This window comes from Pungitius pungitius, chromosome 2 (genome assembly GCF_949316345.1).
Source record: "Pungitius pungitius chromosome 2, fPunPun2.1, whole genome shotgun sequence".
NCBI lineage: Eukaryota > Metazoa > Chordata > Actinopteri > Perciformes > Gasterosteidae > Pungitius > Pungitius pungitius.
Window position 1 is genome coordinate 19,520,830 of NC_084901.1, and position 24,620 is coordinate 19,545,449.

Here is a 24,620-nt window from a genome sequence, read left to right on the forward strand (position 1 = left end):
TTATATTCCCTGAATTACCTTGATCTCAACTGCCTTTGTTCATTTTGTAGTTGGGGACGTTTACGTTACGTTTTTAGCATTGCTGTAGTAAGATTTATTAGGGTTTATTATAAATATAAATACATGAATATAATAAAAATGTTTCATACTCATATGCCGAGACTCAAAAGTGGCAGGTTCCGTTTTGAAATAAATTGGAAAAATACCATCCTTGAAATCGGGTCAATCATATGCCCGAAAAACATCTGTTACATTTACATGAGGAGGAGGCGCCTGTGTCGCTACATGCCCACGTGACATCGGTACCACCTGCCGCTTTCGTCGCTTCTGTCGACCGAGAATATATTAGAGAAGATAATTAATTACTCTGTCGGTTAAACATTCCGTTCCTTCCTTTCATGCAACGTTAATGTAATAGACCGCGGTATACGCGCACGCACGCACACGCGCGCACGCACAAACAGGCAGGCAGCAGCAGCAGCAGCGACCCGCCGTCTCACACCGACACGCTGCGTGGACCGAGACCGACCGACGTGCCACAGCCGCGGGGATGTAGGGCGAGCACGTGATGGGCGAGCACGGAGGACTGCTGTCAGAGAATGCCACAGCCAGCCGAGACAACCGTTTGCTCCCGGTGGTTCGATGCCAGCTTTAAAATATAGATCGAGCAACGACTGACGTCGAGTCGTGATTCTTCTTTTTTTCGGGGGGGTCCAGCGGACTGCGGTAAACGTCCTGCCGCCGGTATGCCTCCTGCTCAGAGCCTTCAATCCAGCAGACTGACCCTGTCCGAAACAAGCATGGGTAGGTGTGTGTGGGTGTGTGTGTATGTGTGCAAGGTCATCAGTGTGGCTGCAGCAGCAGCTTCTTCATCGTACTGTTGTTGTTTTTTTTACCGCTCCGAGAGCATTATGTTTTAATCGATCCCATCCACACAGATGTTGTTAGAAACAACAATGGCATATATATTTCTTTCAGTCGCGAAAGCAAACAAAAGCCACTCGTTGATTCGTGTGGTCCAGGCCGCAGCGCGTCACTGTAGGCGCGGCGGCGGTGGGTAGGTGTTCGGCTCTGCTGGTTATAACTGTGCAGCATGGCCCTTCTGCTGCCCTCATTGTAGAGGGAGAAAAAGGTTTGGTGAAGACTTTGTATTCATTTGAAGGCAATTTTGGGGAGTGAAAAGCAGTCATTTACCGGAGCATCATTGGACTGGAGAGGCATAGATAGGTTGGTGGTGTAATCGTATTGAAATGGTTCACAATATGGGTGTACTTACAGAAGTAGCATCCTTGTGCATTTTCTTCACACCTCATATTCATTAATGTTTGAGAATTTAAAGTCACCTATGGAGCACTACTGGACTGGAGAAGCATAGAGAGTAGTATAGTAGATAGTTTATTATAATCCTTTTGGGCCAGCATCTCCTTGCTGAATGAGCAGATTGGATCAGTTGGAAACCTTTGGCACTTTGTTTTTAATTAATGTGTGGCAATTGTCCATCATGCAAATTATGGATATCTTTTAGTGATTTGACTTCAGAATTGCATACCTCTCACACTTTGTTGTGTATTCTAACTTTAGTCGTATTATCACATGTTGTGCACCGATGACATCACCAAGCCACGTTTGAAACAGTATTTGTTGTAATGCCAAAGAAGTTGTTTCCCAGGATGAAAACTGTATATACTCTTACCTGGCATTAATGCATCATGTAGTATGTGTTCAACCTTAAAAACAGTTACGCTTATGAGTAGGTCAAGTAAAAATTGAGTTTTTACCGTTGGTGCACAAAGCCATGTTTCTTTATCTTATTTATTATGAGCAACATAGCCAGTCATTGCCGTTTTCAAAGCTAAATACTGCAACATAATTGACCAACCACTATAACTGTAAAAGAGAAACCGGAGTCCACTCCTGAGTCTCTTTAAATACGTCGCATCGCATCAATGCTTGTCTTTTGGCAGCATGCCTCGTCCTGTGATCCCTTGGATCACTCGCATCACAGCAGCGCTGCTCTGTCGCCCGTCGTCCTGCAGGTTCCTTTAAGAGGAGGAAGAGGAAATCCATCACGGTGACGGTGTTGCTGCTCATCGTCTCCGTGCTGATCCTCATCTTCGGCCTGGCGGCGACCACCAGGACGCAGAACATCACAGTGGGCGGGTACTACCCGGGAGTCATTGTGAGGGCACACTCGCACCCGCATGCCACAGTCAGCCCTCATAACGAGTAAGGTGTGAGTCAGGAGACGCTGTTTCCAGCCGGCTCTGCCAGCTCTTGCCGAAAACTAATTACTAAAGGTCTCTGAGGGTTGAACTTTCCCCACATTCATTATTCAGCATCACTGTCATTAGGGGCTGAGTGAGGTAAAGTATCTCAGTACATAAATGGGTTTTCTTCACAATACTCAGCTTTTTGCATGAAGTCTCAAGTAAAGAGCAACTAGGAAAGCTACCACTGGATGTCAGCTAAATTTGCTCCAATTTATTAAATACGTAGTTAAATATTATTTGCTTATCTATAAAATGTATGATTCATGGATGTTTTATCTGCTTTATAATCAAATTAGAGAAACTCCCTAACATCTTTTTTTGTCTATTTTTTTTTTCCAGCTGGGCTTTGGCTCCTTTCTGGGAATTATTGGGTCTCACTTGATAGAGAACAAGAGGCAGATGGTAAGAGGATTTGTGTAACATCTGTGCACTGAGATGACTTCTAATATCACTTATCACTCATGTCTGCCCTCGCAAAGAACTGTCATTTAAACTTTGTGTCCGCTCCCTTGGCCCGAGGACGTTTGTGTGTGTGTCGGAGCTTTAAGGGACATGCAACCAGAAATAGAAACGAGGTGTAAGTTGAGGAGGACTGATGTCCACGCTGGGATGCGGGGAAGGAAACTGCAAATATCGGGGGCAGGTGGGATGTGCCGGGCGAGGACTGTCAGGGCTGCGATGAAGAATGGGTTTGTAACGTGGCGTTTATTTCACATTGCTCAGCAGGGTTTAAAAGTGATTCTGTGGCGTGTAACACCACATGGTCCCTAACGTGAATGCTGCTTTCCATAAAATGTTATTACACAGAATCAAATCGGATGATTTATCATATATTAGAGGCACAATGACAAGTGGACCATCAGAACTTTTTTTTAAACAAGGTTTAGTTAGTTGATATCTTCAGGGCCTGTTTATTAAGAGGGGGAGGTAATTGAATACATGCAGTTTTTTCTTGAGCAATGTAGATGAGGGTGGGGAGGTCAAAGGTTGCAGTGTATATAACGGGCTGGGTGCCGTGCGAGCCACTGCATACGCCCCTGGAGCTGCGCCGGCACCCCATCCCATTCAGAAGTATTTATACTCCGGCCTGATGATACACTTTAGAGTTGTAAATGTAGCCCGATGCGAAAGTGGTGAGAGGAAGCTATTAAAGTTGATGATGTTTACGTCTGTAGTTTCAAAATCCTCACAGAGAGATGAAGAGTGACGACGCTGACGTTTTCCTTCACAGTTAGTGGCATCTATTGTCTTCATCAGTTTCGGAGTGGTGGCCGCCTTCTGCTGCGCTATCGTGGATGGAGTGTTTGCCGCGAGGCACATTGTGAGTACCACAGAGGCTTGTGTTTATTTAACAAAACCGATCAATTATGAATATGACAACACTCATGCCCTGACTTAAACAACACTCCGATTAATCAATGGCCTCCCCATTAAAGCTTAATATACACATTAACACATGCCCTTCCGCAATGGACCTTTGAGGACATGTGGCCGTCTGTAGCAGCTACTGCTCCCGTCTCAAATATGTGATGTGGCAGATTCTCATGATTCTCCAGGTGCTTGAATCAATAAATAGCCACTAATGTAATCTAAAAAAAACAACAACAACGATGCCAAGATGAGTTATGACTGGGAGAAAAGGGAGATCGGCACCGGTTGTCAGCTGCTAGTAGCGTCAGTGGAATAAGACATTTCAGTCTGAAGAGATGATGTGATGCTGTCAGACGGTTACACACTCGGACTCAGGTGGTCTTTTTTTATCTATCTACAGATCTATTTATCTGTAAAATTGACTTCACAACTTGGATTGCATTTTTGCCGCCGAAGGACAACCATCCTTTCTCGCTTTATCCTGATTCTACATCGGGGCTTCCAAATCAAGTGCATATTAACAACAATCATTGTTTTCCGGATGTGCTGGATCTATTTGTGCTTGCATCTAGTATGATGTGATCCTATTCGATCTGACCCTTCACAGCTGCTTGATGAGCGAAGAGATAAATCAATAATAAATCGCATTAGCACAAAGTAATTGACATGATGAGCCTGGCTTTTCTTTTCCCAATTGCTAATTCAGTCTTGGGTCCTCGCTTTTCTCCGAAGTCTTGATTGATGAAGTTGGTTTCACCGCTATTATCACGCTAAACGTTGCTGTCACTGATCGTGCAGCACCAACCACGTGCAAGCTCTTCGGGTTCATTACGTAGACCTGTGCTGAACTGAGCTGTGCAATCTCTAACAAATGTTTGCTGTGCTGCAGGACCTCAGGCCTCTGTATGCCGGCCGCTGTGAGTATCACTCCAGTGACACTTCACCTGAACGCGATGTAAGAAACGCATTTTATTCACCATCTGTTTTACCCAAAGTTAAAAAAAAAAGACTTGTTATTTAAATTCCCTTTTGACCTTCAGGTGCCGTGTCAGGGGTCATCACGGTCGTCCTGTAACCTGCACGTGAAGGGCAACACCTGTTACTGCTGCGACCTCTACAACTGTGGGAAGTGAGTACGCTGACAAGCTGACAAACGCCGCGGACCAACGGCTGCTGGCTTTGCTGCGCTGCTTTGACTGCTTGGACTGGATTGATGTGTACCGGTGCGCCACTTCAGTGGGAGATTTGTTTTGCACTGCAACGTTAATCGTATTAGCCTGTTTATTTTTCCTTTAACCTTTGTTTCAGAGAACATCCTCTTATGGGACTACAGAATAAAGATGTTTTGAAAAAGTTTAGAAAATCATCCATGCTTTGGAAGTAGGTGCCTTTTTTTCTAGAACCATATCGGTGATTTAATCATCAAGTCATGTTGATAAGTGATGACCAAAGCCATTGTCTGGTGTAACTCACTAAATGAATGTGTTTTTACTTTGCCATTTCCTCTCTGCATGTCCCCGCCGCGTCCAAACACTGGTCCGTGTCCTCTGTGTCTGCTGCTCTCATTTGTCTCTGTAATGTGATTTATTGTGTCCTGAGTACAAGAAGGATGAACTTAATTTGGCAGCTTGACTGTACGCCGTCTCCCTCTCTTTCCCACCCACTGGTCCAGCCGCATGGAGATGATCGGAGGCTACCACGAGTATACGGATGTGAAGAGCTGCCAGGACGTGGTGCACCTTTATCACCTGCTGTGGTCCGCTACGATCCTCAACATCATTGCCCTCTTTCTGGGCATCATCACTGCAGCGGTGCTGGGAGGCTTCAAAGACATGGTGGGTACATCTAAACCACGGACCAAGAAGAGAAGACACCAGCTGCGCTCCTCTGCTGCAGAGTGTTTTGATATAACCGGGGGGGGCCTTGTCAGCATGAGCGGATGATCTGAGGCAAGCTAACGCTGTTTGAGTTAATTTATTTGGAGAAACCGATCGATGTTCTTCCTTCGTGCCCTCGTCAGATTCCCTCCGCTGCCTCAGAGACTACATCTGAACCGGAGGCCATCGCGGCGCCCGTCCCCCCGCGGCCTCCTGCGGCCGCCACCGCCATCAACTCCTATTACAACGCTGCCCCTTGCCTGCCGCCCTACACGGCTTACGACCTGCAGGTAACCGGCCGCGGCCAAGGAGAAAGTTGTGGTTCGAAATGGCATTTCACGTCAGGGTTAACTCGAAAAAAAAAGTTTAAAGGCCTTCAGGTGTGTCTTTAGTTCTTACACCTTCCTTTCGGTCAGCATGAAAATAATCCAAATTGATTGGTCGATGTCCGCAGCTGATAAAGAAAGTTGTTTCAGGCCAAAAAACACATCAACTCTCTAAACCCGTCGAGTAAGACGGCCTATTAAAGGACCAATTCTTAATTTCAATGTTTCAACGTGTTTAAAGCGATTGTTTGACGCCATGTTCTGAAACCATAAACAAGAGGCGTCTAATAACGCTTTCGGTCTCGCCTGCAGGGCTCCTGCCTGTTCCCCGACTCCTCGGGCCTTTCCGATGACTCCCAGTCCGGAGCCAGCCACCTGTGGCCCACCATGATCCCTCCACGCTACTCTCCTCCTCACAACCACCCCGAGGAGAAGCCTCCGCCCTACAGCCCGTAGGGCGGAGGCTTCGGGCCGAGGAGGGCACCCCCGGGGGTGGGGGGGGGGGGAGGGAAAGCCCTCCAGGTGCTTTTCAGATGCCGATCGAGCGGGTTTGAATGTTCAATCCCTCTGAACTCTCGAGAACCGCGTTGAAGGAAAAAAAAAAAAGAGGGTGGTGAGGAAGAGGAGGGCGATCACGGAGCACGCTCACTTTGAGTCCAAGCCCACGCGCTGAACGAGTGACTCCCCACCACTCACACTCATGCCGCCACTGTGTGTGTGTGTGTGTGTGTGTGTGTGTGTGTGTGTGTGTGTGTGTGTGTGTGTGTGTGTGTGTGTGTGTGTGTGTGTGTGTGTGTGTGTGTGTGTGTGTGTGTGTGTGTGTGTGTGTGTGTGTGTGTGTGTGTGTGTGCGTGCGAGCATTTACCCGACAGGAGAGACGACCGGATCAAAGCCAGGACTGTTTACACGTCTATCTGCCTTAACGCTAACGGGCTTCCAGTGGCTGCAGCGCTCGGCCTCCTGGACTCTTTGCTCTCCTTCCAGCTCCCGCTTTAAGTTTCCCTCTCGTTGGTTGTCACTGTAAATGCTTCATGCCTCGGAGCGACGGAGGTGACGGCCACGCCCCCCCCCCCTCCCCTTCCAGCTGTGGCCCGAAGCGACGATCTGACCCGACCTGACATGAGCGGCTTCGGCGTGTACACTTGGATGAAAAATGTATTTAAAAAAACTGTAGTTGTAGGCTAAAGCAGATGTTTCTTTAGCGGTGTTGTAGGAACAGTAGACAGTGGTGCAGGTGTTACATGCTTGTGATGTACAGCAGTGTGGTATACAGAGGCTCCCTTAGCAGCTAACAATAAGGGTGTATGAACAGATCATGGTGTCCACTCATGCTCTAGAATATCTTACATGTGTTGGTGCACTTCACGGAGCAATGTTTATAAAGAAATCCGTTATTTATGCAGTAAATGTAAAGGGAGGACGGTTAAGTAAAGCAGGTAAACATACCGCCTCCCTCTTTGTCAGTGGTCATGACATCACATCTTGTGTGTGTGTTAAAGTGTCGTCAGGTGACAGGTCGGTGCTGGATCCACTGACACGAGGAGCGAAATCACGAAAGAATCCAAAGGACCTGTAGTCTGTGGGAAAAGGTGTCAGCTTTAATCACTGGTTTTTATATTTTAATCACATTATCGGGGGCTGTTCATCAGCACCTTTTTTGTCTTGCCATTAAAACATGTTTTGTGTAATTGAAAGAGTTTCTTCTTATTGAAGGTAGCGACAGCTCGGTCGCCTCAATCCACACTGACACCTTTAACAGCTGCAGGTTGAGCAGTTTTTCCTGTTGAGGTCACCCTCGATGTTTTTGGAATGAAGAAATGTTGCCCTTTGGCGACCCTTCATCACCTCATCGATCATCTTGATTTCCAAATTTGTTATGAATGAAAAGACAATATTTAAATGCTGTTGGGGCCAGACAATCGAATAAAAATAGTAAAAGAATAATTTATTTACCATCAAGGAACCGTGTTGCTAATTGACAGAGAGCGAACATTTACTTAAACAAAACAGTATTTAATAAAACGTTCATGTTCATGTATACGGCTATAACCCTAATAAATACATCTGAGACAGAAAAAAGTGGGTTAAAACAACGTTTCATTCATTTAACATGTTAATCTGTTAAAATAACAAACAAATCTCACATGATTTTATTGATCAACACAAAGTAGTAAAGATTCCCATATTAGCACTGCTTTTTTTACTCATACAGACCAATCACTACAGTTTGATACAATGTAAAAACAAGAGTATAAAAGGTAAAAATACAGAAAATTCTTCTTCCTAATTCAACATCAAGTGCTTTATTTACAGACTAAAACAATGGTCCATCGATGTCAATCCCAGGGTCACATGGATGCACTTGTCTCTCGCCTGCTTCATGTAGGTTTAAAATATATATTAAAAACATATGAACACTCATAAGCAACAGAAATAAAAAAAAAAGTACAAGTGAATAAAAACATTTTTTCAAAACACTGAAAAATAAAATTATTGTAGATCTTCTTCCACAATGGCCAGATGTGCAATCACACAATAGAAATATTTTATATTCCATCATAATTACCCTTCTCCCACACAATAGGTTTAATAGTCTGAAATTCTGTTTAATTTAATTCCAATCTGATGATTGGTGCATCCAGTAAGGATAGATTAAAAATAAAACCAACCCATGTTTCATAAACTCACATCATTTATATCCTGTATTTTTTTTTAAAAATCTGTTGAAACCAGAAAATGTATTAAAATGTATGCTGTGGACGTGGTTGCCAAGTTCAAATCATCTGCTTCATGTTTTTGCTTCACTGTATCAGAGGATTAAAGTAAAGATATTACTTGCCTAACACAGTGAAAAATAATGAAAACATGCTTGATGTTTTATTACAGCTTGTAAGTCTTGAATGAAACTTTTATCATCCACATGAACTTGTTTTCGTTGCCATTTTACCGCATGGCCACTTCTTCTAAGGTGACTTATCATTTCTTCATGATACAAAAGAGCACCAGCGGAGTGACACCAGCAGACTAGTGTCCCTCTAAGTGTAGGGTTACACTAAAAGACTGAGAAATTTCAAGCGATCTCCAACATTCTCCGGTACACTCGGACATTATTTCAACCGCTGACCATCACCAAGTTTAGTAAAACATTACACCTGAAGAAGAAATTTATAAAAGGAAATGTTAATAAGACCATTTGAAGACGACAGGTCAAGAATTACAGGAGAATATTGTTGACATGGAACGTGAAGGTGAGGCGGGGGGGAACCGAAAAAGGCACAGGTACTGGAGCATCCAGCGCTGCTCAGTAGGACTCCGGTATAATAAAGTCAAACTCCGTGGCTCCCGGTCGAGGGTTGTTGCCGGCCGACCCCGGGCGGCCGCGGGAATCGGGCGCCATGTGAGCGTCCGGCTCGACGAAGATGTCGTCCCAGTTCAACATCCGGCTCTGGGTGGAGGCGCGGATCTCCCCGCCGGCGGCGGTGATGTGGTGGACGCTGCCGTCCTCCGATATGACGGGGACCCCCGGCCCGTCGGCGCTCCACGAGTACGGCTTCATCTCCACCGTCTTGCACGGCAGCAGCCGGTACAGGTTGTTGTCCTTCTCGTCCTTCTCCTTCCTCCCGCTGGGGTCCTGGTTGTGGGCTTGCTTGCAGTGGGTCGCCAGTATCTGGTAGTTGAGGAACGTCTCGTTGCACACCAAGCACTGGTACCGCCTCTCCCCCGTGTGGTGGATTTCGTGCTTAGTTCTGTACTCGGCCAGCGCGAAGACCTTGTCGCAGTAGTGGCACGGGTACTGCTTCTCCCACGAGTGGGTGTTGAAGTGCCGGCGGAGACTGGTCAGGCACACGTAGGGGCGCTTGCACACGACGCACACGTAGAAGGTCTTCCCGTCCATGACCAGCTCGTAGTGGTCCTCCAGCTCCGTTTTGGGCTTCTTCTTGTTGGAGCCGCCCGTCGGCAAGGTGAGGGCTTTATCCAGGGGTTTCAAGGGCGTGGCCATCAAATGCCTCTTCCCTTTGTTGGCCTTGGAGCCCCCTTCGCCCGGGTCCTCCTTCAGCGGGACGATGTCGTACGTGTTCTCGCCAATGTTTGCGTACACCTTGCAGCCCGATGAAATCGAATCGATCTCGGTGGTCGTATTGAGGGTGACGGTCTTTTTTGCCGCGATGGTCAACTTGGGGCTGTTGGTTAGAGTCGCTTTATCGAGGAGCTTTATCTTGCAGTCCCCTTGCTGAGACGAAGCGACGACTTGCTTCTGGTGGACTCCCGTTGTGCTGCTGCTCTCCGAGGACTGAGAGGCACTCGACGGCTCCGGGGTGACATTGCTTGGCCTAGCCGGCGTCGTTGGAGCACTTCCTGAGGGAACTCTGGCGGGGGATGCTGGCTTCTTGGAGCCGCTGTCTGGACTGAGCTGGGGGCTGCGGTCGGGGACACCAGGGACTGGGCAGCTTAGGCTGGGAGGCTTCGCGGGACTCGTTTTCAAGGGGGTCCTGGCGGCCTCTTTCGGTCTTGCAGCGGTATGATTTGATTCTTCGCTTTGCGTTGGTGCCGCCATTCCCAAATCAGCCGCCTCCAAATCAATGACCTCACCGGATTTGGCCGCCTGCTTGGCTGCAGTAGTTTTCGCATCCGTCTGTGAGACGAACAGAACGTCGCCCTCCGAGTCGGAGTCGCTGGTTGCCGTGCTTGTCTGATTGAATTCCTCTGCAGATATCGAGAAGGACTCCGCGATGATGGGCATCGCCTCTGCGGCCGTGTCGCTTTTGCTCTCCGTCTCCTTCGACAAACCGGGCAGACCCTTCACATGTGATAATGGGGACCCTAAATTTGCAATAAACTTGACTCCCAGTATCTGTCCAGCATTGATGAGCTCCTCGAGCATGTCGGAGCGGACGCGGTAAATCTTAGAGCTGTAAATGTAATTCAGAATCTGCTCAAAAATCTCCGCTTTGATGAAGTTTAACTCGATCACTTGTCCGGCTACACTGAAAAGCTGGTGGAAATATGTGCTTGAAGCGGACAGGATTGTTTTGTGAGCTCTGAATTTCCTGTCCTGAATGATGATGGTGACATCACAAAATAACCCGTGATTTCGCTGCACGTTCATCGCGTTGAGCACGGCCGATGGGTACTGTGTGTCAGTCGCAGATATCAGCTTTAGACTGGGCATGACTGTGAAGACAAAAGGAAGAAACGGTGATCACATTAATCAAATCAGCAAGAAACGACGGGAGGACATTAGGGAGGCGTGCAGAATACAATTAGGGGCTTTGACTTAAATCTACGTCCAGTCTTTAAGGACATCATCAATCCTCATCGCTGCTTGTTACACAGTTTCCAGTGGTTCCCAGATAATCCTGGACAGCCACATTTTTTTGTTGAAGAAATCATCTTAAAGAGGGTTCGATTTTGTGGACAATTTGTAGTTTGAGCAGCTTATGAAGAGAGGTGGATAATGCTACAGGGTGTCTGATTTAAGGATTTTTCTAGTTTCTTGATGTGCTACGGAGGCCTAACAGTCAACACTACGGCCACACAGTGGAACTGATATGTCCTATAGTAAACATAGATTACCCTCATAATAAATAAGGTATTAATGCACAGAACATAGACTGCCGCAGTTTGCACTGGACCATCAGGATGGTATGTCTAGAGACTGTCAGACAAACAAAAACAATAACGTGCAGCCACACGTCAAGTTGAACGAAGCCGTAGAAACGAACGTGACGGGTGGTCTCGCGTGACACTGCACAGGTGCACGACTACGTTAATTGCGCTTAGAACGAGACCGTGGCTATTTCGACTAAACAAGCAATCGATCCCCTTTCATAGAGGGGCCGGTCAATCGTCGAAGCGGGCTAACGGCTACAAGGTACCGCTAGCTGCGGGTTCCTCCTCACTTCCTCTTTCCTGAGAAGCGGGCAGCGCGGCCTGCTGGTTAGCACCGCGCTAGCATGCTAGCTTCGAATACAGCACCGCGTCGGATGCGCAGAGCGGCGTTTATTTTCAACGGCGGCTCGCGATACGACTCGTTTACCTGCAACCCCCCACGGGTGTTTGTTTCGCAGAGCAGGATCGCGGACGGCGACTGTGTGTTATCTTAGCTTGCTACAGACAATGGCTAACAACACACAGCTTCAGCCCGCCGGTCGCGCTAGAGGCTCATCGGCTCAGCAGCCGCGAGGAGTCGCCGTCGTGTGGGATTAGCACGCGCACAGTTAAACCATGGTATCGTAACAAGACGTACAATAGTGCGATGTGGAATTCATGTTGGCCTGGAGCAACAATGAAATCGTGCCGTTATTTCGGGAAATAGTTTCGTAAACGTGTAACTGTTTCCGCGCCGGGTTTGACATCTAGTTTACTACCGGTTCAGCGCCTTCAAAATAAAAGTGGAGCGACAAATGCTATCATCGAGGACACTAAAATAACGAGCAGGTAAATTACCTGGAGTAATCTATTTCAGTACAGATTCTGATTCTCTTCTTGACGTCCCTTCGGTGCTTCCTTCGGTGCTTCATCGGGCACGATCTTCCTGCTGCGCTCCTTGTATTGATCATACTTCCCTGTGTGTTTTGCAATGTAATCTATGATGCAAAAACAACAACAACAACCACGTACTACTTTACAAAGAGTACCGATGTTGTTATGTGGTATCCCAGAAAACCTTGCACCGTGGAGTAAACTGTGGTTCGGTTTAAACCTTTACGGACCAGACAAACTTAAACTGCCAGTGCAGTATCCACCCACCGAGACCGACGTAAATGTCCCGGGATGTCCCAAACGAGTATCCAGAGCCGTAAAAAAAGAAGTCGCGTCATTTCAAGACAGGATCACAAAACTTTTCATAATTTATATGCACACGTTAGTATTGTTTATAGAATAGCCACACAAAGTTATAAATATATTCTTGTTTGCCATCTGAAATATTAATAAAATGACTGGTAATCCTGACTGAAGTTGTTCCTCAAGATAACAGACATCAGATAGTATCAGTCATTTCACTGTTCTGGCTGAACAAACAGAAATAAATGGACGACAGACAACTTATTTGAAGTTGTTTGTAAAACCAAAAACTCCCGCCTTTAATGCAGTACTTAAGCAAACTAATGGTTTATAAGATACTAAGGACAGAGGGTGTTGAGGTTAAAGTATTTAATTACATTATAATTTGTGTATATTGTGTATATTTAATCTTCTGTTAATGATAGTAAACATATATACAGAAAAAATGGATTCCTCTTCGTTTATAGAGAAAATACATTATTTCATTATAGACACGTGATCTCAGCGATACTGCGATGAAGGAAACATCCTGAATATATCAGTAGGGGGCGATAACGCTCCCTTTAGTTGCAACACTGAAGAAGAAAAGGGAAGACGAAGAAGAAGAAAAGGACTTCCTGTTTGTCGGACGCTTTTCCTGCGTATCACAAAAAACATGGACGCGTGTTAACTTATCTATTTTATCTCTCCAATTACCACATTTAAAACAAAAAAAAGTCTATTGTGTCCCATTGTTGGAATGCCACACTCCGACCGCTCAAGTTCCGACGGCGGCGGGGAGCCTCGGAGCCCCCGGGCGCGGAGGCCCCGGGGTCGAACCCGCAGTAACAGCCGCGAGCGGAGCCTTTCTCCGTACAGCTTCGGGCCCAAACTCCCGCAGCCCCGGAACCGGGAAAAGGAACAAGAGGACCGGGACCGGCGGTTCCGGGAGGCGAAAAACATCAGGCGGATCCGCATAGGAAGCCCCCGCCGCAGCCGGTCCAGATCCAGAGAGCGGCACAACAACAACAACAGCAGCATCAGTACCTTCAGCAGCACCAACAACAACAGCTACAACAACAGCTACAGCAACAACAGCTACAACAACAGCTACAGCAACAACAGCCACAGCCACTGGTCCGAGCAGCGGGACGCTCCTGGAAAACACGGGAGCTTCAAAGACGATGGTTACTACGAGCAGCACAGGGACGACGCTCAGAGACAGAGACAAGAGGCTTTTATTGCGAAGTAAGGAATGAAAACACGCACCACACAGACAATAATCACCTCAACGTTTGGATATTTCTTAAATCACAAACAAAGACGGCGACATTTATTTCCTTTATCTAGTTGAGGGACATGAATTATATTCCTTCCGTGGGTTTTCACGTTTTTTGAATGAAATAACTCAACGTAATATTGGAAAAGCATCAAGAGGAGAAACCTTTTACAACCTTCAAATGCAACAACATAAATACATATTTGTTTTTAAGAAGAACTTTGCTGAGAGATCATTTATAGAGTCAGATTTAGCTTATTAGACATTTATTGGTCTTGGATATTGTGCTTGCTAAATGATCCTGAAAATGTTTCTAAAAGATTCTACTAATTTGTTGAAATCATTATCACAATAATAATTCAGTTACAGTTTTCGATATGAATGCTTTTTCAAAAAGTTTTCCCACTTTGACCCTCACGTAATTTCTAATGATTTCTTTATCTGTCTTTCTGATACAGGCGTCTGCAAGAGAGGGAAAGGATCGGTGAGTTAGGTTGTCCTGAAGTTTGGGGATATTCACCAAGAGTCAAAGAGCCAGAGTAAGTCAAGAATCTCCCCCCCCCCCCAAAGCAGCAAGTAGAAGCTTCCTGTACATTTTTATTTTACAGTGAAATGTGAGCTCAAATTTCTGTCTTTTGTTTTCCATCAGCTCTGATGAATTCACACCAGTCGAAGAAGATGAAAAAAACAGCAGTTCAGGATCGAGCTCAGAAGGTACAACACGTGTTGTTCAAGGATGAATAAAAATGTGATTAATGTCGGATACAGTTTGAATTTACAAATTCTTCTATCATTTACAGAAGAGAAGAAGAAAAAGAAGAAGAAGAAGAAGAAGAAATCTAAGAAAAAAAAGCACAAAAAGCACTCTGAGGACAGCGAGCTGGAATCCGATTCAAATGGTAAGTCAATATTTACATTATAATGAATGGATTCAAGATGCTTTCATGTCCTTTTGTGAGTCATATTATCTGAAATATCAGTTTTTTCATATCTTTTATTTAATTTCATCATTCAGAAGAAGACCTAAAGAAGAAGAAAAAGAAAAAGAAAAGCAAGAAGTATGTGATGATATGCCCCATAACTCCAGCTTCCCTCACATAGAGGGGCAATATTTTGATTTACTAAACATCTTTTGTTACCTTTTAGGTCAAAGAAGCCCAAGAAGAAGAAGACCAAGAAGAGTCATAAGGAATCCAGCAACTCCAACAGTGAGGAGTCAGAAGAGGAGGAGGGTGGGGAGGAGGGAGAGGAGGAGGACGATGCCAACGGAGTGATGTGGGTGGAGAAAACCTGCATGGACGAGAATGTGGTCGGCCCCGAAGCTCCACTCACACACCTGTCGCAGGACGACGACAAACCTTTGGAGTAAGTCTCATTTCACTTGACGCGATGGGTCCCTAATGCACTCAACATCGCGTTTCTAAAATAAAATGTGTGTGTGTGAGAAATTTACTTTGTAATGTTTGTAATGTTACTAACAAAGGGATTCATACTTTTTGTTTTTCCAGAATCAGAATATAAAAATGCTTTCCAAACTAATGAGTTTTTTTGTTTCTCCCAGTTTTGGTCATGCGCTGTTGCCCGGTGAAGGTGCTGCGATGGCAGAATACGTGAAAGCGGGCAAACGTATCCCGAGAAGAGGGGAGATCGGTCTCACCAGTGATGAGATTGCAAACTTTGAGAAGTCCGGCTACGTGATGAGTGGCAGCAGGTCCGTGATATTTACACTTCTAACCTTTTGTATTGTAGCAATGACGTAGTTAATCTTGAGAGGCATGTACAATCTTTTTTTAAATCTTTGCTGTGATGCTGACGAGTTTCCAATGTAACCGTGCAGACATCGTCGCATGGAGGCTGTGCGTCTGAGAAAGGAGAACCAGATCTACAGTGCCGATGAGAAGCGAGCTCTGGCCTCCTTCAACCAGGAGGAGCGGAGGAAGAGAGAGAGCAAGATCCTGTCGAGCTTCAGGGAGATGGTGTACAGGAAAACCAAAGGCAAGGAGGAGAAGTGACCGTTATTATAGATTACCTTTTATTAGGAGAGGTATTCATCTTTTATTACTTTGGATGATGAACACATTCAGTTTTAGTTGAATGTACAGGGTTTTTATCTGGAAAGCAACGTGTTCAACTTTTGAGGGGTATTCTGTTGTTTTCTATTTACTCACAAGAGTGTTCCCTTTCAATTGGTCCACCATATTTTGTTCTTGTAAATGTTTATCCTGATCAGCAGAAAATAAATTTTCATTATCAAGTTGTCCTTCACATTTTTTTAATTTTAAAATATTAAAGGCCTCCTTGATCTTCCCCTTGCCAGACAGCAGCAGCTCATTATACATTTCAGACTTCATCATTTCAGTTCACAGCAGGAAAAAAAAAGTGTTATGATGGCACTTCTGTACATATTTTAGCTGTTTAGCGGTCAGTAAATTATAAAAAAGATATATATTCTGTTTGAGCCAGTTCACTGATGCTGGTTGCTATTGTTGGAATAAATGTTACTTGTTCAAACACCTCTGGATAATATCCCATCAATGCGGAGGCAATGGCCAAACCAACACCAACAATATTAAATTATTGATTAACCTGCTTTTTTCGTCAACAAATCAATTGTTAAATTTCTGAAAGAGGCACATCACACCATTTCCAAATTTAAGGGGATTTCTTCAAATATCTTACCTTAACAATAGTCCAAACCAACTATGGTCTTAATTTAAAAAAAGTTACTTACTGAAAAAAGTACTTACTTTGAACCATTTTAGATCAGAGTCTTTACATATCAGGAGACATTTAAAAACCATCCCCAATAGAGTATTAATATAAGATACTCAATGTTGAGTCTACAAATAGATTTGGGCCCTGAGAACAGCACTGGTTTATAGCCTATATAGTGGACATAACATCCACAGTATAAACTCCACAACGCGTGAACAAATTTAAAACATTTATTTGATTAGAGCATAGAACTCATCTCTTTTGAAATTCAACAAAAGAGCCAAAGAAGCAGGTAATTTTTCAGTTGTGAAAAATGTAATCTAACCGGGACAGTTGCCTTAAAGTGAAATACAGCAACAGCTGAACATTGAGTATAATCTGCAATTGTCGAACTTTCTTCTGGTGAGGGTGTTCCTGGTCATCAGTGGATGTTCTCAAGTCCCTGTTGAGGAAAACAAAGATATCTTTATACGTTTTGGTGATTTTTCTATTTTCCTACATCAATTAATAATAATAATAAGTATACTACATTTGTAAGGCTCTACTCTCTGTTAATCTACTGGGAAGAACTAATTTTGATTTTATAAATGGATAAACACATTCTGCATATATCTGGATAAACGCTGCACTTTCTAACTGTTTTAACCAATGCTCCATGTAACAGCAAGTTTAAAATAATGTTAGTATCTAAAATTCTAGATTATATTCATAGTGTGACGACACAAACTACACGTCCTTTTCATTTTCCTCACGAACGAAGTATATCTGGTTTGGATGAAAAGCATCTTGCAATCATTATTAAACGTACAATCGACCCAGGGCCACTCACCTTGGACTCATAATACTTCCCCGATCCCGACACTCGCTTGTCTCTCTCCATCAGATACCATTGCCATGGATACCGAGCGATTCGCTTCTCCTACACGGATAAAAAATACTTATCAATCCAGCACTAAGGGGAACAAAAAACACCAATAGATACCGCTATTTGACAACACGGTCACATTCGCGTCGTCCTCACCTTTCCTCCGTTGGTGAACTTGTGGATCTGTGCGGTGGCGATGCCGGGAATGATCAGACACACCGTCATGACGGCGAAGCCCGGCAGGATTTCATACCACATGATGACAGCCGGTAACCGTCGGGCGACAGGGGGAAAACGTGCAATACAACGCCCGGAGACAACCTTCGACGGGTTGTTTAGCTAAAGGGCTAACAAAATGTCGACTGTGTTGATGACCTATGTTCCGCTAGCGGAAACAGAATAACACTTCCGGTCGGACGGTTTTACGAACCTCATTTTTTATACCCATAAACAAGTAGACTAACGTTAATGTCTATTCTGGGGAAACATTTGTTTAGCAAAATATTATTAATAATATATATATATGTTTAATTGCAGGTATTACATTTTAGATAACACGCCGACTGGTAAGTTTATTGGGGAACGAATATATATATAATATGTAATATTTTATATTACATTATTTTAACTACAACACCAGCGGCGATAGTACGATAGTTCGGAGATGTAATTAGATGTAATTTTCAACATCACGGTGTGTAAGAGCTGTAAGAGCTGCCATTTGCACATATTTCCAAAAAATCGTCACGCCGCTGCCAGAAAGTGACAACAGGTCCTAACCAGCGTTGGCCAAAATTCGTTTAGTCGAGCTATAACGGGTAGAGAAGCTTGTACAAATGGTTGTTTCTTTAATAGACAAAGTACCACCAGTCATACTCCCATGAACCTTAATGTATCACATATTATCACATTTTAAATAATAAAGGCTAGAAAACGGCCAACTGCCGCGGCAACTATCCAAATGGCCCCGACACCTCTTCTAAATTGGCAACTGCGTCGCAAAATCGTGGCACCTGCCGTAAAAAATGTGGCAACCGGAAGTGCCTCAGTGTGCTTCAGCTGCCACAATTGGAGCTTGCTCTCCGTCTCTCTCTCGAGGAAGTTACGGTTGCTACGAGCGGGCTGACTTGCTAAAAAAAAGTAAACAAGTCTGTGGAATGAGATGATATACAACGGCGGTAGCTAGCTTTTCAACTATGAAGGAAGACAAGGAAAACGCTCGGCCGAAGGAGCGAAAGGTGGAAATAAATTGTGACGATGGAGAAAAGACGGAGAAGTCGAAGGAAAAGAAAGAGGCCATGACAAAGGTACAACTAGCTTGCTAGGTTAGCCACCGCTGCTATTAGTTGTCAGCTATAACTCATATGGTTTTATTAAATAACGCGGTGCTTTTAACATGGATTGTCACTTCATACAATGACTTAGACGAATTGTCGTTTTACTAAACTTAACAAGTTAATACGAGTTGATATAATATCTGTTTACTTTTCCTTAATGTGATAATGGCTTAAAACGTGCTGTATTCTTTTAAAGATTGTGATCCGGCGGTTACCACCAAGTCTGACCAAGGAGGAGCTGGAGGAGCAGTTACAACCTCTCCCGGAGGTGGACTACCTTGAGTTTTTCTCCAATGACGCCAGGTGAATAGTTTTAAAGGGGTTTCATTTATCCCTCCAAAAAACAACATACTATCAGTGACTCTCAGTCTAACATGAGTGTCCTGTTCTTTCAGCCTTTATCCTCACCTCTTTGCGAGGGCATACATCAATTTTAAAAACCAAGAGGACATAGTTCTGTTCAGAGATCGATTTGATGGATATGTGTTCATTGACAGCAGAGGTATGAGGAGCATACATTCACAGCTAAATTCGCAAACTTGAGGATTCTCTCAGACATTTCTTCACATTGGTCCACGTTTTTTTTTTCAACAGGACAGGAGTATCCTGCCGTTGTGGAATTTGCACCTTTTCAAAAGACTTCCAAGAAAAGAAGTAAGAAAAGGGACACAAAATGTGGAACAATCGATGAAGGTAAAGATATTACTGCGATTAAGGAGTGGAGGAGCAATCCTACTGGAAGCAGCCACATCCATTCATTTGTGGGTTTTTTCTTTCAGATCCTGATTACAAGAAGTTTCTGGAATTTTACAATGGCGATGATGACAAGTTGGCATCAACACCAGAGACACTGTTGGAAGAGATTGAGGCAAAATCAAAGGAACTTGTAGGTAGGTAAACTCTCCCTAAATATGCATGGTATATTAGATAAGACACACACACACTGCTAGTTGGATATATTCAAATATGCTTTCTTTCTCCCTTAAAGCTAAAAAAACAACTCCTCTGCTCGACTTCTTGAAGAATAAACAGGTAAATAAAGAACTGGCCCAAAAGTTTATTAAGTTGCATGGTTAATGCTGACCTTGTTTTTTATTTTTCTGGTTTTAGAGAATCAGGGAGGAAAAGAAAGAAGAGAGAAGAAGGAGGGAGCTTGAGCGCAAGCGGCAACGTGAGGAGGAGCGCCGTAAGTGGAGGGAGGACGACCGAAGGAAGCGCAAAGAAGCAGAGAAAACCAAGAGGCATGAGAAACCCCTGGAGAAGGACAGGGACCAAGTTAAAGAAGAACCAAAGATTAAGGTCTGGGATGCATCGCATTAAAGCCGTTTAATATGGTGTCAAATCTCTCAGTAGCTCATTACAATTTTTTTGTCTTTAATTTGAAATGTGTAGCTTTTGAAGAAGCCAGAGAGATGTGATGATGCTGATTCTGAGAACCCCAAGGAAAAGATCAAGAAACCGGAATGGCAAAATAAAGAAGACAGATCCATGGGGGGCGCCGATCATAAGAGGCGTCAACACATTGAAAATAAGGAGGATCGAGGAAGGAAGTGAGTTGCTCAAGTAATAAAAAAGAAATAAAAAATGCCACTATGAACAGATTACCTAAGCCTGAACCGTTCTCTACACTCAAGAGGGGACGAGGAAGGGAGGAAGGAGTTCAGGGAGCGTGACCTCGAACGAGACCGGGAGCGGGAGAAGGAGCGGCTGCAGAGAGAGAAGGAGCGCGTCCGGCGGCAGACGGAAAATCGGCGTAGAAGGAGAGAGCGTCAGGATGGAGAAACGTTGTGCAGGAGGAGGGACGAGGATGTCAAAAAAGACAAAGAGCGTGCAAAGGAGAAGAAAAGGGGCGAAAACCTCGGAGACTCTTCTCACTCTGAGAGGCCAGAGAGGCTGACGAAAGACTACAGGAAGGACGAAAGTAGTAAAAGAGAGCGCCTGCGAAATAAGGTGACGACTTAAGTCTCTCAAACAAAGTCATTTTTGCAAATGTTTTCAGTATTTCTAAGAGCATTGTTTCTTTACATCAGGACCGGCCTGCGATTCAGCTGTACCAGCCTGGAACCAGAAGTCGCACTCGAGGTGGAGGTGGAGGAGGAGGAGGAGGAGGAGGAGGAGGAGGAGGAGGAGGAGCAGCAGCTGCAGGAGGGGATTCCAACTCTACCGACAGAAAGCCAGATACTGAGAGCGAGAAAGTGGCTGACAAAGGAGAGGATTGAGCACATCTATACTCATGGCATTTTACATGTGGTGAGGAGAGAGGGAGACAGGCATGTGAGGCTCAGAGCAGCAACGTGGCACCTCAGGGGACATGCACAGCAGTTGAAGCAGGGCTGCACCCGGCTCTCCCAGTCCGAGGCAGAGCGGGGATTGCGGAGCCTCTTTACGTTTTTATTTGATAAGAAAGGTAACTGTAAACTTTGGCTCACAGTTTGGCTGTAGGTCACCTTAGTTGAAACCAAAGCTTTCTTGGACCATGTAAACTCAAAGTGACCTTGCTTAAGTAATGTTTCTCTCATGTACAGCGCATACAATGGCTTTAAACATGTTCATCCATATCACAACTTCCCAATTCAAACATTGCCAAGCTCATCAATATTGCTTCTTCACTAATCAGATTTCTGTTGTTGCGTTGACGTGTTTAGTTTGAAGTCTAGACATGGGAATCTTACTCTGCCCGGGAAGGGAGACAATTCAAATATATGTGCAGTACTTATTTTGTATCCTGAGATACAACGTCTGTACGTAAGCTGATTTTGAGATCCTATGTTTTGTTCACAGTCATACAGTGACAGCGAGAAAGCTGCCATTTCAGACTAGACTGCGATGTGACAGCCATGCAAGCTCCAATCAGAGGAGAGCGATCAACCAGTGGCCTTCCATGCTTTTCTAAACTGAATATGCTCTTAAACATCAATGTGTGTGGCACTAAACTGAATACAGCATGAGAACACATCACTGCTGCTGAAGCTTATACACATTAGCCATGTTTGACATATAAATAAAAGAGCTCTTTGCTTAAGTGTACATGTGTTTTTTTTTCCTCTTTGAAATTATGTTCAGTATTAAAAATTAAAAATAAGTCACTGGTTTGTATTAAGTTCAGAATTTTTTTAAGCTTTTGATTGATTTCATAACACTAAGTGTTATTGCATCCATTTAACTAGACTGGGTATGGATAATTAAAGGGGAAACTAGACATGAATCTTTGTCCAAGAATGGGTTGGACTGAAAGGTTTGTTTGGGCTGCAAAAAACATCCCGATATACTCCTTTGATTGGAAGAAATCTAACATACGGTTCTGCTCTCATACATACAAGTTTAACTACCAAACCATAACATACTAACTTTTAGCCAAAAACAGTTGAGATAAACAATTACTGTACTGTACATTATTCTTGGCCAGTGGTGGGCATGGTAGAAACAATAGTTTCAAAATTAGAATTTCTTACCACGCAAATTCAATTTAGTAATCAGTAGTTTAAGCAGTAAGTTAATATTGCAGCAGATGGAGGTGGAACTAATTTAAGGATTGTTGGTTATTCACATTTCTAACTTTGTTTCTTTTTTTGAACTTGTATGTAAAATATGCGCACCTAAACTAGCTCAATATGACAGGTAAAGGAGAAAAAAATGATCCCATATCCATGCTACATAATAAAAGTACAGGCCACTTAATATTAAGTATTAAGTAGCATAAACAATACAAACAGACAAGAATGTCTCAGACTGCTATGTCCACACATTGCGCCTGAAAGTACCGAGATGCACTACACACCCACCACCTGGTGTCGCTGTGTGTATGACGTCTACCCTGCTCGGTGGACGCTTATTGGATAAAACCACCAACGTCACTTCCTTCTTTCTCTTCGTCCGGCGACATAGTCGGGAAAGGACTGTGGACAATATGGTAAATATAAAATCTTTAAACATCCGCGTCTGCAGTCCTTCTAAACCTTCACCGTTACGTTGTATGATTGCAGATTATCTCAATGGTACCACACAAATCTATATGTTGTCCAGAAATATAAAATGTGACCATAGTAAAGCTGCTAACGTATGCTAGCCAGTAACTACTGCGCATGATAGCGACTACCTTCATTGGCTTTAGCTTGTTCACTTGTACTCTAACGTGACTAAATACAGTCTGTTTGATTTGCAGATGTAAATTATGTGATGGGTATACGTTAATGGCGCTCTTTTTTGTTTTTTAGTCGTCCCACAAGACTTTCAAAATTAAGCGCTTCCTCGCCAAGAAGCAGAAACAGAACAGGCCCATTCCACAGTGGATCAGAATGAAGACCGGAAACAAGATCAGGTGAGTTTATTGTTGGTCGTTTTTTATTCCGTGTTAACCGTCCCAACGTGAAGATGCCGTTTCCGAGAACGAATGCAACCTGTTCACGTGGACACGGACTGACCAGTTAAATTGGTTCACTGCGCTAATACTGATGCACTGATGTTATGTACTTTTCAACACTCGTTTAATCGTATCATTAGAATCACGTGTTGTAAGGGAACAGTCTATATTCACAAGTTAAGCCACTGCAGTTCTTAAGTGCTTGTTAACATGTGCAGTCCAGTTAATCAGACACATCCTATTTAAATCAATACAGCCTAATACAAGATTCCTGGAATAAGTCCTACCATAATGGTTGTCTTTGTTGGGTCTCGTATAGGGGCAGTGAATCTACTTGTAGGTATTTTAGAGGCTGCTGATTGATTTAGGGATGTTTTATCTTTAAGAGTATGAAGGAAGGTGCATCAAAAACAAAGCTAAACACTAAAATGACCATAAAATAATTAAGTGTGGCCTGTAGAATTAGATTGTATCCCTTTTTAGCAAGAGTATCACTAAGTGCAGAGCTAAAAGACTAATGCATAGAAGAATTTTTTTTTTTTTAAATGTGTAAAGCAGGTCTGCAAATGCAGCGCTTCATCACCATGGCGTGTTGTCATTAATCCTGCTGAGAGCATCTTTCTGCTACGCAGCTCCTATTCTTCCTCACTGTGGAGGTGATGATGCTGATTTGTAGCAGAACATTTCACCGTTTGCCTCATTGCGGCCAATATATCTACTGAATTGCTCTGCTGTAAGACTGTCATTAAATGATTAATTATCGCAAGGATTGTAGTTCTAGTAAACTTTTGAGGGGTAAAAATAAGATTAAAACCATCAATTTATCATCTTTGGGTTTTTAAGTGATGGACTTAATGTCACTACCGGGGCTGCTGAAATAAGCACAGAATATGCATAGTTTCAACCTCAAGGCCCGTGTGCCAGATGTGGACCGGCACGTCTTTAAAAAAAATGTAATGGCCTGCGAGTGCTTAATTCACATATTCGGTCGAACTGGCCCCAACCTTTATTTTTGAACGACAAAACTGGAAACCTCTGTTTTAGTAGTAAGCAGTAAGTGGCATATCCGCATTTAATGAACACAACCCACAGCTTTGACTTTTGTAATTGCCGATAATCAAAGTTTCAATGTTCTCTCCTGAAGCATTTCCCTAAATATGGTTTGATTTCAGGTACAACTCCAAGAGGAGACACTGGAGGAGGACCAAGCTTGGCCTGTAAACATGGGGGTCCGTGGATCCCAGCGTCCCGCCCTTCCAGCATCTGCCAGGACGTCCAGCTGCTGTGCCTGAGCCGGAGGAGGGAGCCATGTTATCTGGAGCAGCATTTTTGTACAGATACTCTGGTTATGCTCATGTTTGATAATTAAAGATCTGTCGTCAAACTTGATGAGGCTGCTGTTTTTTTCAAACCATTAATCTTTCTGAGCTAAAGATCCCAGGGTTAATGTTGATT

General features: G+C 44.0%; 6 protein-coding genes across 11 annotated transcripts; 4 read left to right on the forward strand and 2 right to left on the reverse strand.

Annotated features, from left to right (window-relative positions):
• The first annotated feature begins 276 nt into the window (after positions 1-276).
• Positions 277-6,611, forward strand: tmem255a (transmembrane protein 255A). Of its 3 annotated transcripts, none has more exons than XM_037462611.2 (10): positions 277-804; positions 2,037-2,179; positions 2,610-2,672; positions 3,502-3,591; positions 4,531-4,596; positions 4,682-4,770; positions 4,950-5,021; positions 5,308-5,476; positions 5,662-5,808; positions 6,157-6,611. In XM_037462611.2, the coding sequence occupies exons 1-10, from the start codon at positions 747-749 to the stop codon at positions 6,298-6,300; spliced, it is 1,041 nt and encodes a 346-aa protein (XP_037318508.2). In that variant the 5' UTR covers positions 277-746; the 3' UTR covers positions 6,301-6,611. The 3 variants fall into 3 exon arrangements, with proteins under 3 accessions (XP_037318508.2, XP_037318509.2, XP_037318510.2); XM_037462612.2 differs by having other exon boundaries at positions 5,314-5,476; XM_037462613.2 differs by lacking the exon at positions 4,950-5,021.
• A 956-nt stretch (positions 6,612-7,567) lies between these two features.
• zbtb33 (zinc finger and BTB domain containing 33) lies at positions 7,568-12,396 on the reverse strand. Of its 3 annotated transcripts, none has more exons than XM_037462606.2 (2): positions 12,292-12,396; positions 7,568-11,016 (listed from the first exon to the last, which is right to left on the reverse strand). In XM_037462606.2, the coding sequence occupies exon 2, from the start codon at positions 11,012-11,014 to the stop codon at positions 9,146-9,148; it is 1,869 nt and encodes a 622-aa protein (XP_037318503.2). In that variant the 5' UTR covers positions 11,015-11,016; positions 12,292-12,396; the 3' UTR covers positions 7,568-9,145. The 3 variants fall into 3 exon arrangements, with proteins under 3 accessions (XP_037318503.2, XP_037318501.2, XP_037318502.2); XM_037462604.2 differs by lacking the exon at positions 12,292-12,396 and adding an exon at positions 12,092-12,239; XM_037462605.2 differs by lacking the exon at positions 12,292-12,396 and adding an exon at positions 11,882-12,239.
• Positions 12,397-13,203: 807 nt separating this feature from the next.
• On the forward strand, positions 13,204-16,142 carry nkap (NFKB activating protein). Its single transcript, XM_037462609.2, has 8 exons — positions 13,204-13,857; positions 14,347-14,427; positions 14,538-14,602; positions 14,689-14,787; positions 14,904-14,946; positions 15,035-15,253; positions 15,450-15,599; positions 15,726-16,142. The coding sequence occupies exons 1-8, from the start codon at positions 13,370-13,372 to the stop codon at positions 15,898-15,900; spliced, it is 1,320 nt and encodes a 439-aa protein (XP_037318506.2). The 5' UTR covers positions 13,204-13,369; the 3' UTR covers positions 15,901-16,142.
• A 677-nt stretch (positions 16,143-16,819) lies between these two features.
• On the reverse strand, positions 16,820-17,874 carry ndufa1 (NADH:ubiquinone oxidoreductase subunit A1). The gene is made up of 3 exons (XM_037462614.2): positions 17,625-17,874; positions 17,433-17,522; positions 16,820-17,045 (listed from the first exon to the last, which is right to left on the reverse strand). The coding sequence occupies exons 1-3, from the start codon at positions 17,724-17,726 to the stop codon at positions 17,025-17,027; spliced, it is 213 nt and encodes a 70-aa protein (XP_037318511.1). The 5' UTR covers positions 17,727-17,874; the 3' UTR covers positions 16,820-17,024.
• A 635-nt stretch (positions 17,875-18,509) lies between these two features.
• Positions 18,510-21,832, forward strand: upf3b (UPF3B regulator of nonsense mediated mRNA decay). Its single transcript, XM_037462608.2, has 10 exons — positions 18,510-18,775; positions 19,002-19,108; positions 19,201-19,307; positions 19,400-19,498; positions 19,585-19,695; positions 19,794-19,837; positions 19,916-20,104; positions 20,198-20,355; positions 20,440-20,755; positions 20,836-21,832. Exons 1-10 carry the CDS (start codon positions 18,665-18,667, stop codon positions 21,022-21,024), a joined length of 1,431 nt encoding a protein of 476 aa, XP_037318505.2. The 5' UTR covers positions 18,510-18,664; the 3' UTR covers positions 21,025-21,832.
• Positions 21,833-22,575: 743 nt separating this feature from the next.
• Positions 22,576-24,554, forward strand: rpl39 (ribosomal protein L39). Of its 2 annotated transcripts, none has more exons than XM_037459933.2 (3): positions 22,576-22,715; positions 23,020-23,123; positions 24,338-24,554. In XM_037459933.2, the coding sequence occupies exons 1-3, from the start codon at positions 22,608-22,610 to the stop codon at positions 24,384-24,386; spliced, it is 261 nt and encodes an 86-aa protein (XP_037315830.1). In that variant the 5' UTR covers positions 22,576-22,607; the 3' UTR covers positions 24,387-24,554. The 2 variants fall into 2 exon arrangements, with proteins under 2 accessions (XP_037315830.1, XP_062416568.1); XM_062560584.1 differs by lacking the exon at positions 22,576-22,715 and adding an exon at positions 22,780-22,800.
• Positions 24,555-24,620: the final 66 nt, after the last annotated feature.

Coding starts and splice junctions, on each gene's coding strand:
- rpl39 (XM_037459933.2), top strand. CDS start 22,608: ATGACGTCTACCCTGCTCGGTGGACGCTTATTGGATAAAACCACCAAC. Junction 22,716..23,019: donor AAAGGACTGTGGACAATATG/GTAAATATAAAA, acceptor TTTGTTTTTTAG/TCGTCCCACAAGACTTTCAA. Junction 23,124..24,337: donor AAGACCGGAAACAAGATCAG/GTGAGTTTATTG, acceptor GTTTGATTTCAG/GTACAACTCCAAGAGGAGAC.
- nkap (XM_037462609.2), top strand. CDS start 13,370: ATGCCACACTCCGACCGCTCAAGTTCCGACGGCGGCGGGGAGCCTCGG. Junction 13,858..14,346: donor CAAGAGGCTTTTATTGCGAA/GTAAGGAATGAA, acceptor TTTCTGATACAG/GCGTCTGCAAGAGAGGGAAA. Junction 15,254..15,449: donor GACGACGACAAACCTTTGGA/GTAAGTCTCATT, acceptor TGTTTCTCCCAG/TTTTGGTCATGCGCTGTTGC.
- tmem255a (XM_037462611.2), top strand. CDS start 747: ATGCCTCCTGCTCAGAGCCTTCAATCCAGCAGACTGACCCTGTCCGAA. Junction 5,022..5,307: donor AAATCATCCATGCTTTGGAA/GTAGGTGCCTTT, acceptor TCCCACCCACTG/GTCCAGCCGCATGGAGATGA. Junction 5,477..5,661: donor TGGGAGGCTTCAAAGACATG/GTGGGTACATCT, acceptor TGCCCTCGTCAG/ATTCCCTCCGCTGCCTCAGA.
- ndufa1 (XM_037462614.2), bottom strand. CDS start 17,726: ATGTGGTATGAAATCCTGCCGGGCTTCGCCGTCATGACGGTGTGTCTG. Junction 17,523..17,624: donor AGTTCACCAACGGAGGAAAG/GTGAGGACGACG, acceptor TTATCCGTGTAG/GAGAAGCGAATCGCTCGGTA. Junction 17,046..17,432: donor GGAAGTATTATGAGTCCAAG/GTGAGTGGCCCT, acceptor TTTCCTCAACAG/GGACTTGAGAACATCCACTG.
- upf3b (XM_037462608.2), top strand. CDS start 18,665: ATGAAGGAAGACAAGGAAAACGCTCGGCCGAAGGAGCGAAAGGTGGAA. Junction 19,109..19,200: donor TTTTTCTCCAATGACGCCAG/GTGAATAGTTTT, acceptor CTGTTCTTTCAG/CCTTTATCCTCACCTCTTTG. Junction 20,756..20,835: donor GAGAGCGCCTGCGAAATAAG/GTGACGACTTAA, acceptor TCTTTACATCAG/GACCGGCCTGCGATTCAGCT.
- zbtb33 (XM_037462604.2), bottom strand. CDS start 12,200: ATGTCAAACCCGGCGCGGAAACAGTTACACGTTTACGAAACTATTTCC. Junction 11,017..12,091: donor GAATTCCACATCGCACTATT/GTACGTCTTGTT, acceptor TTGTCTTCACAG/TCATGCCCAGTCTAAAGCTG.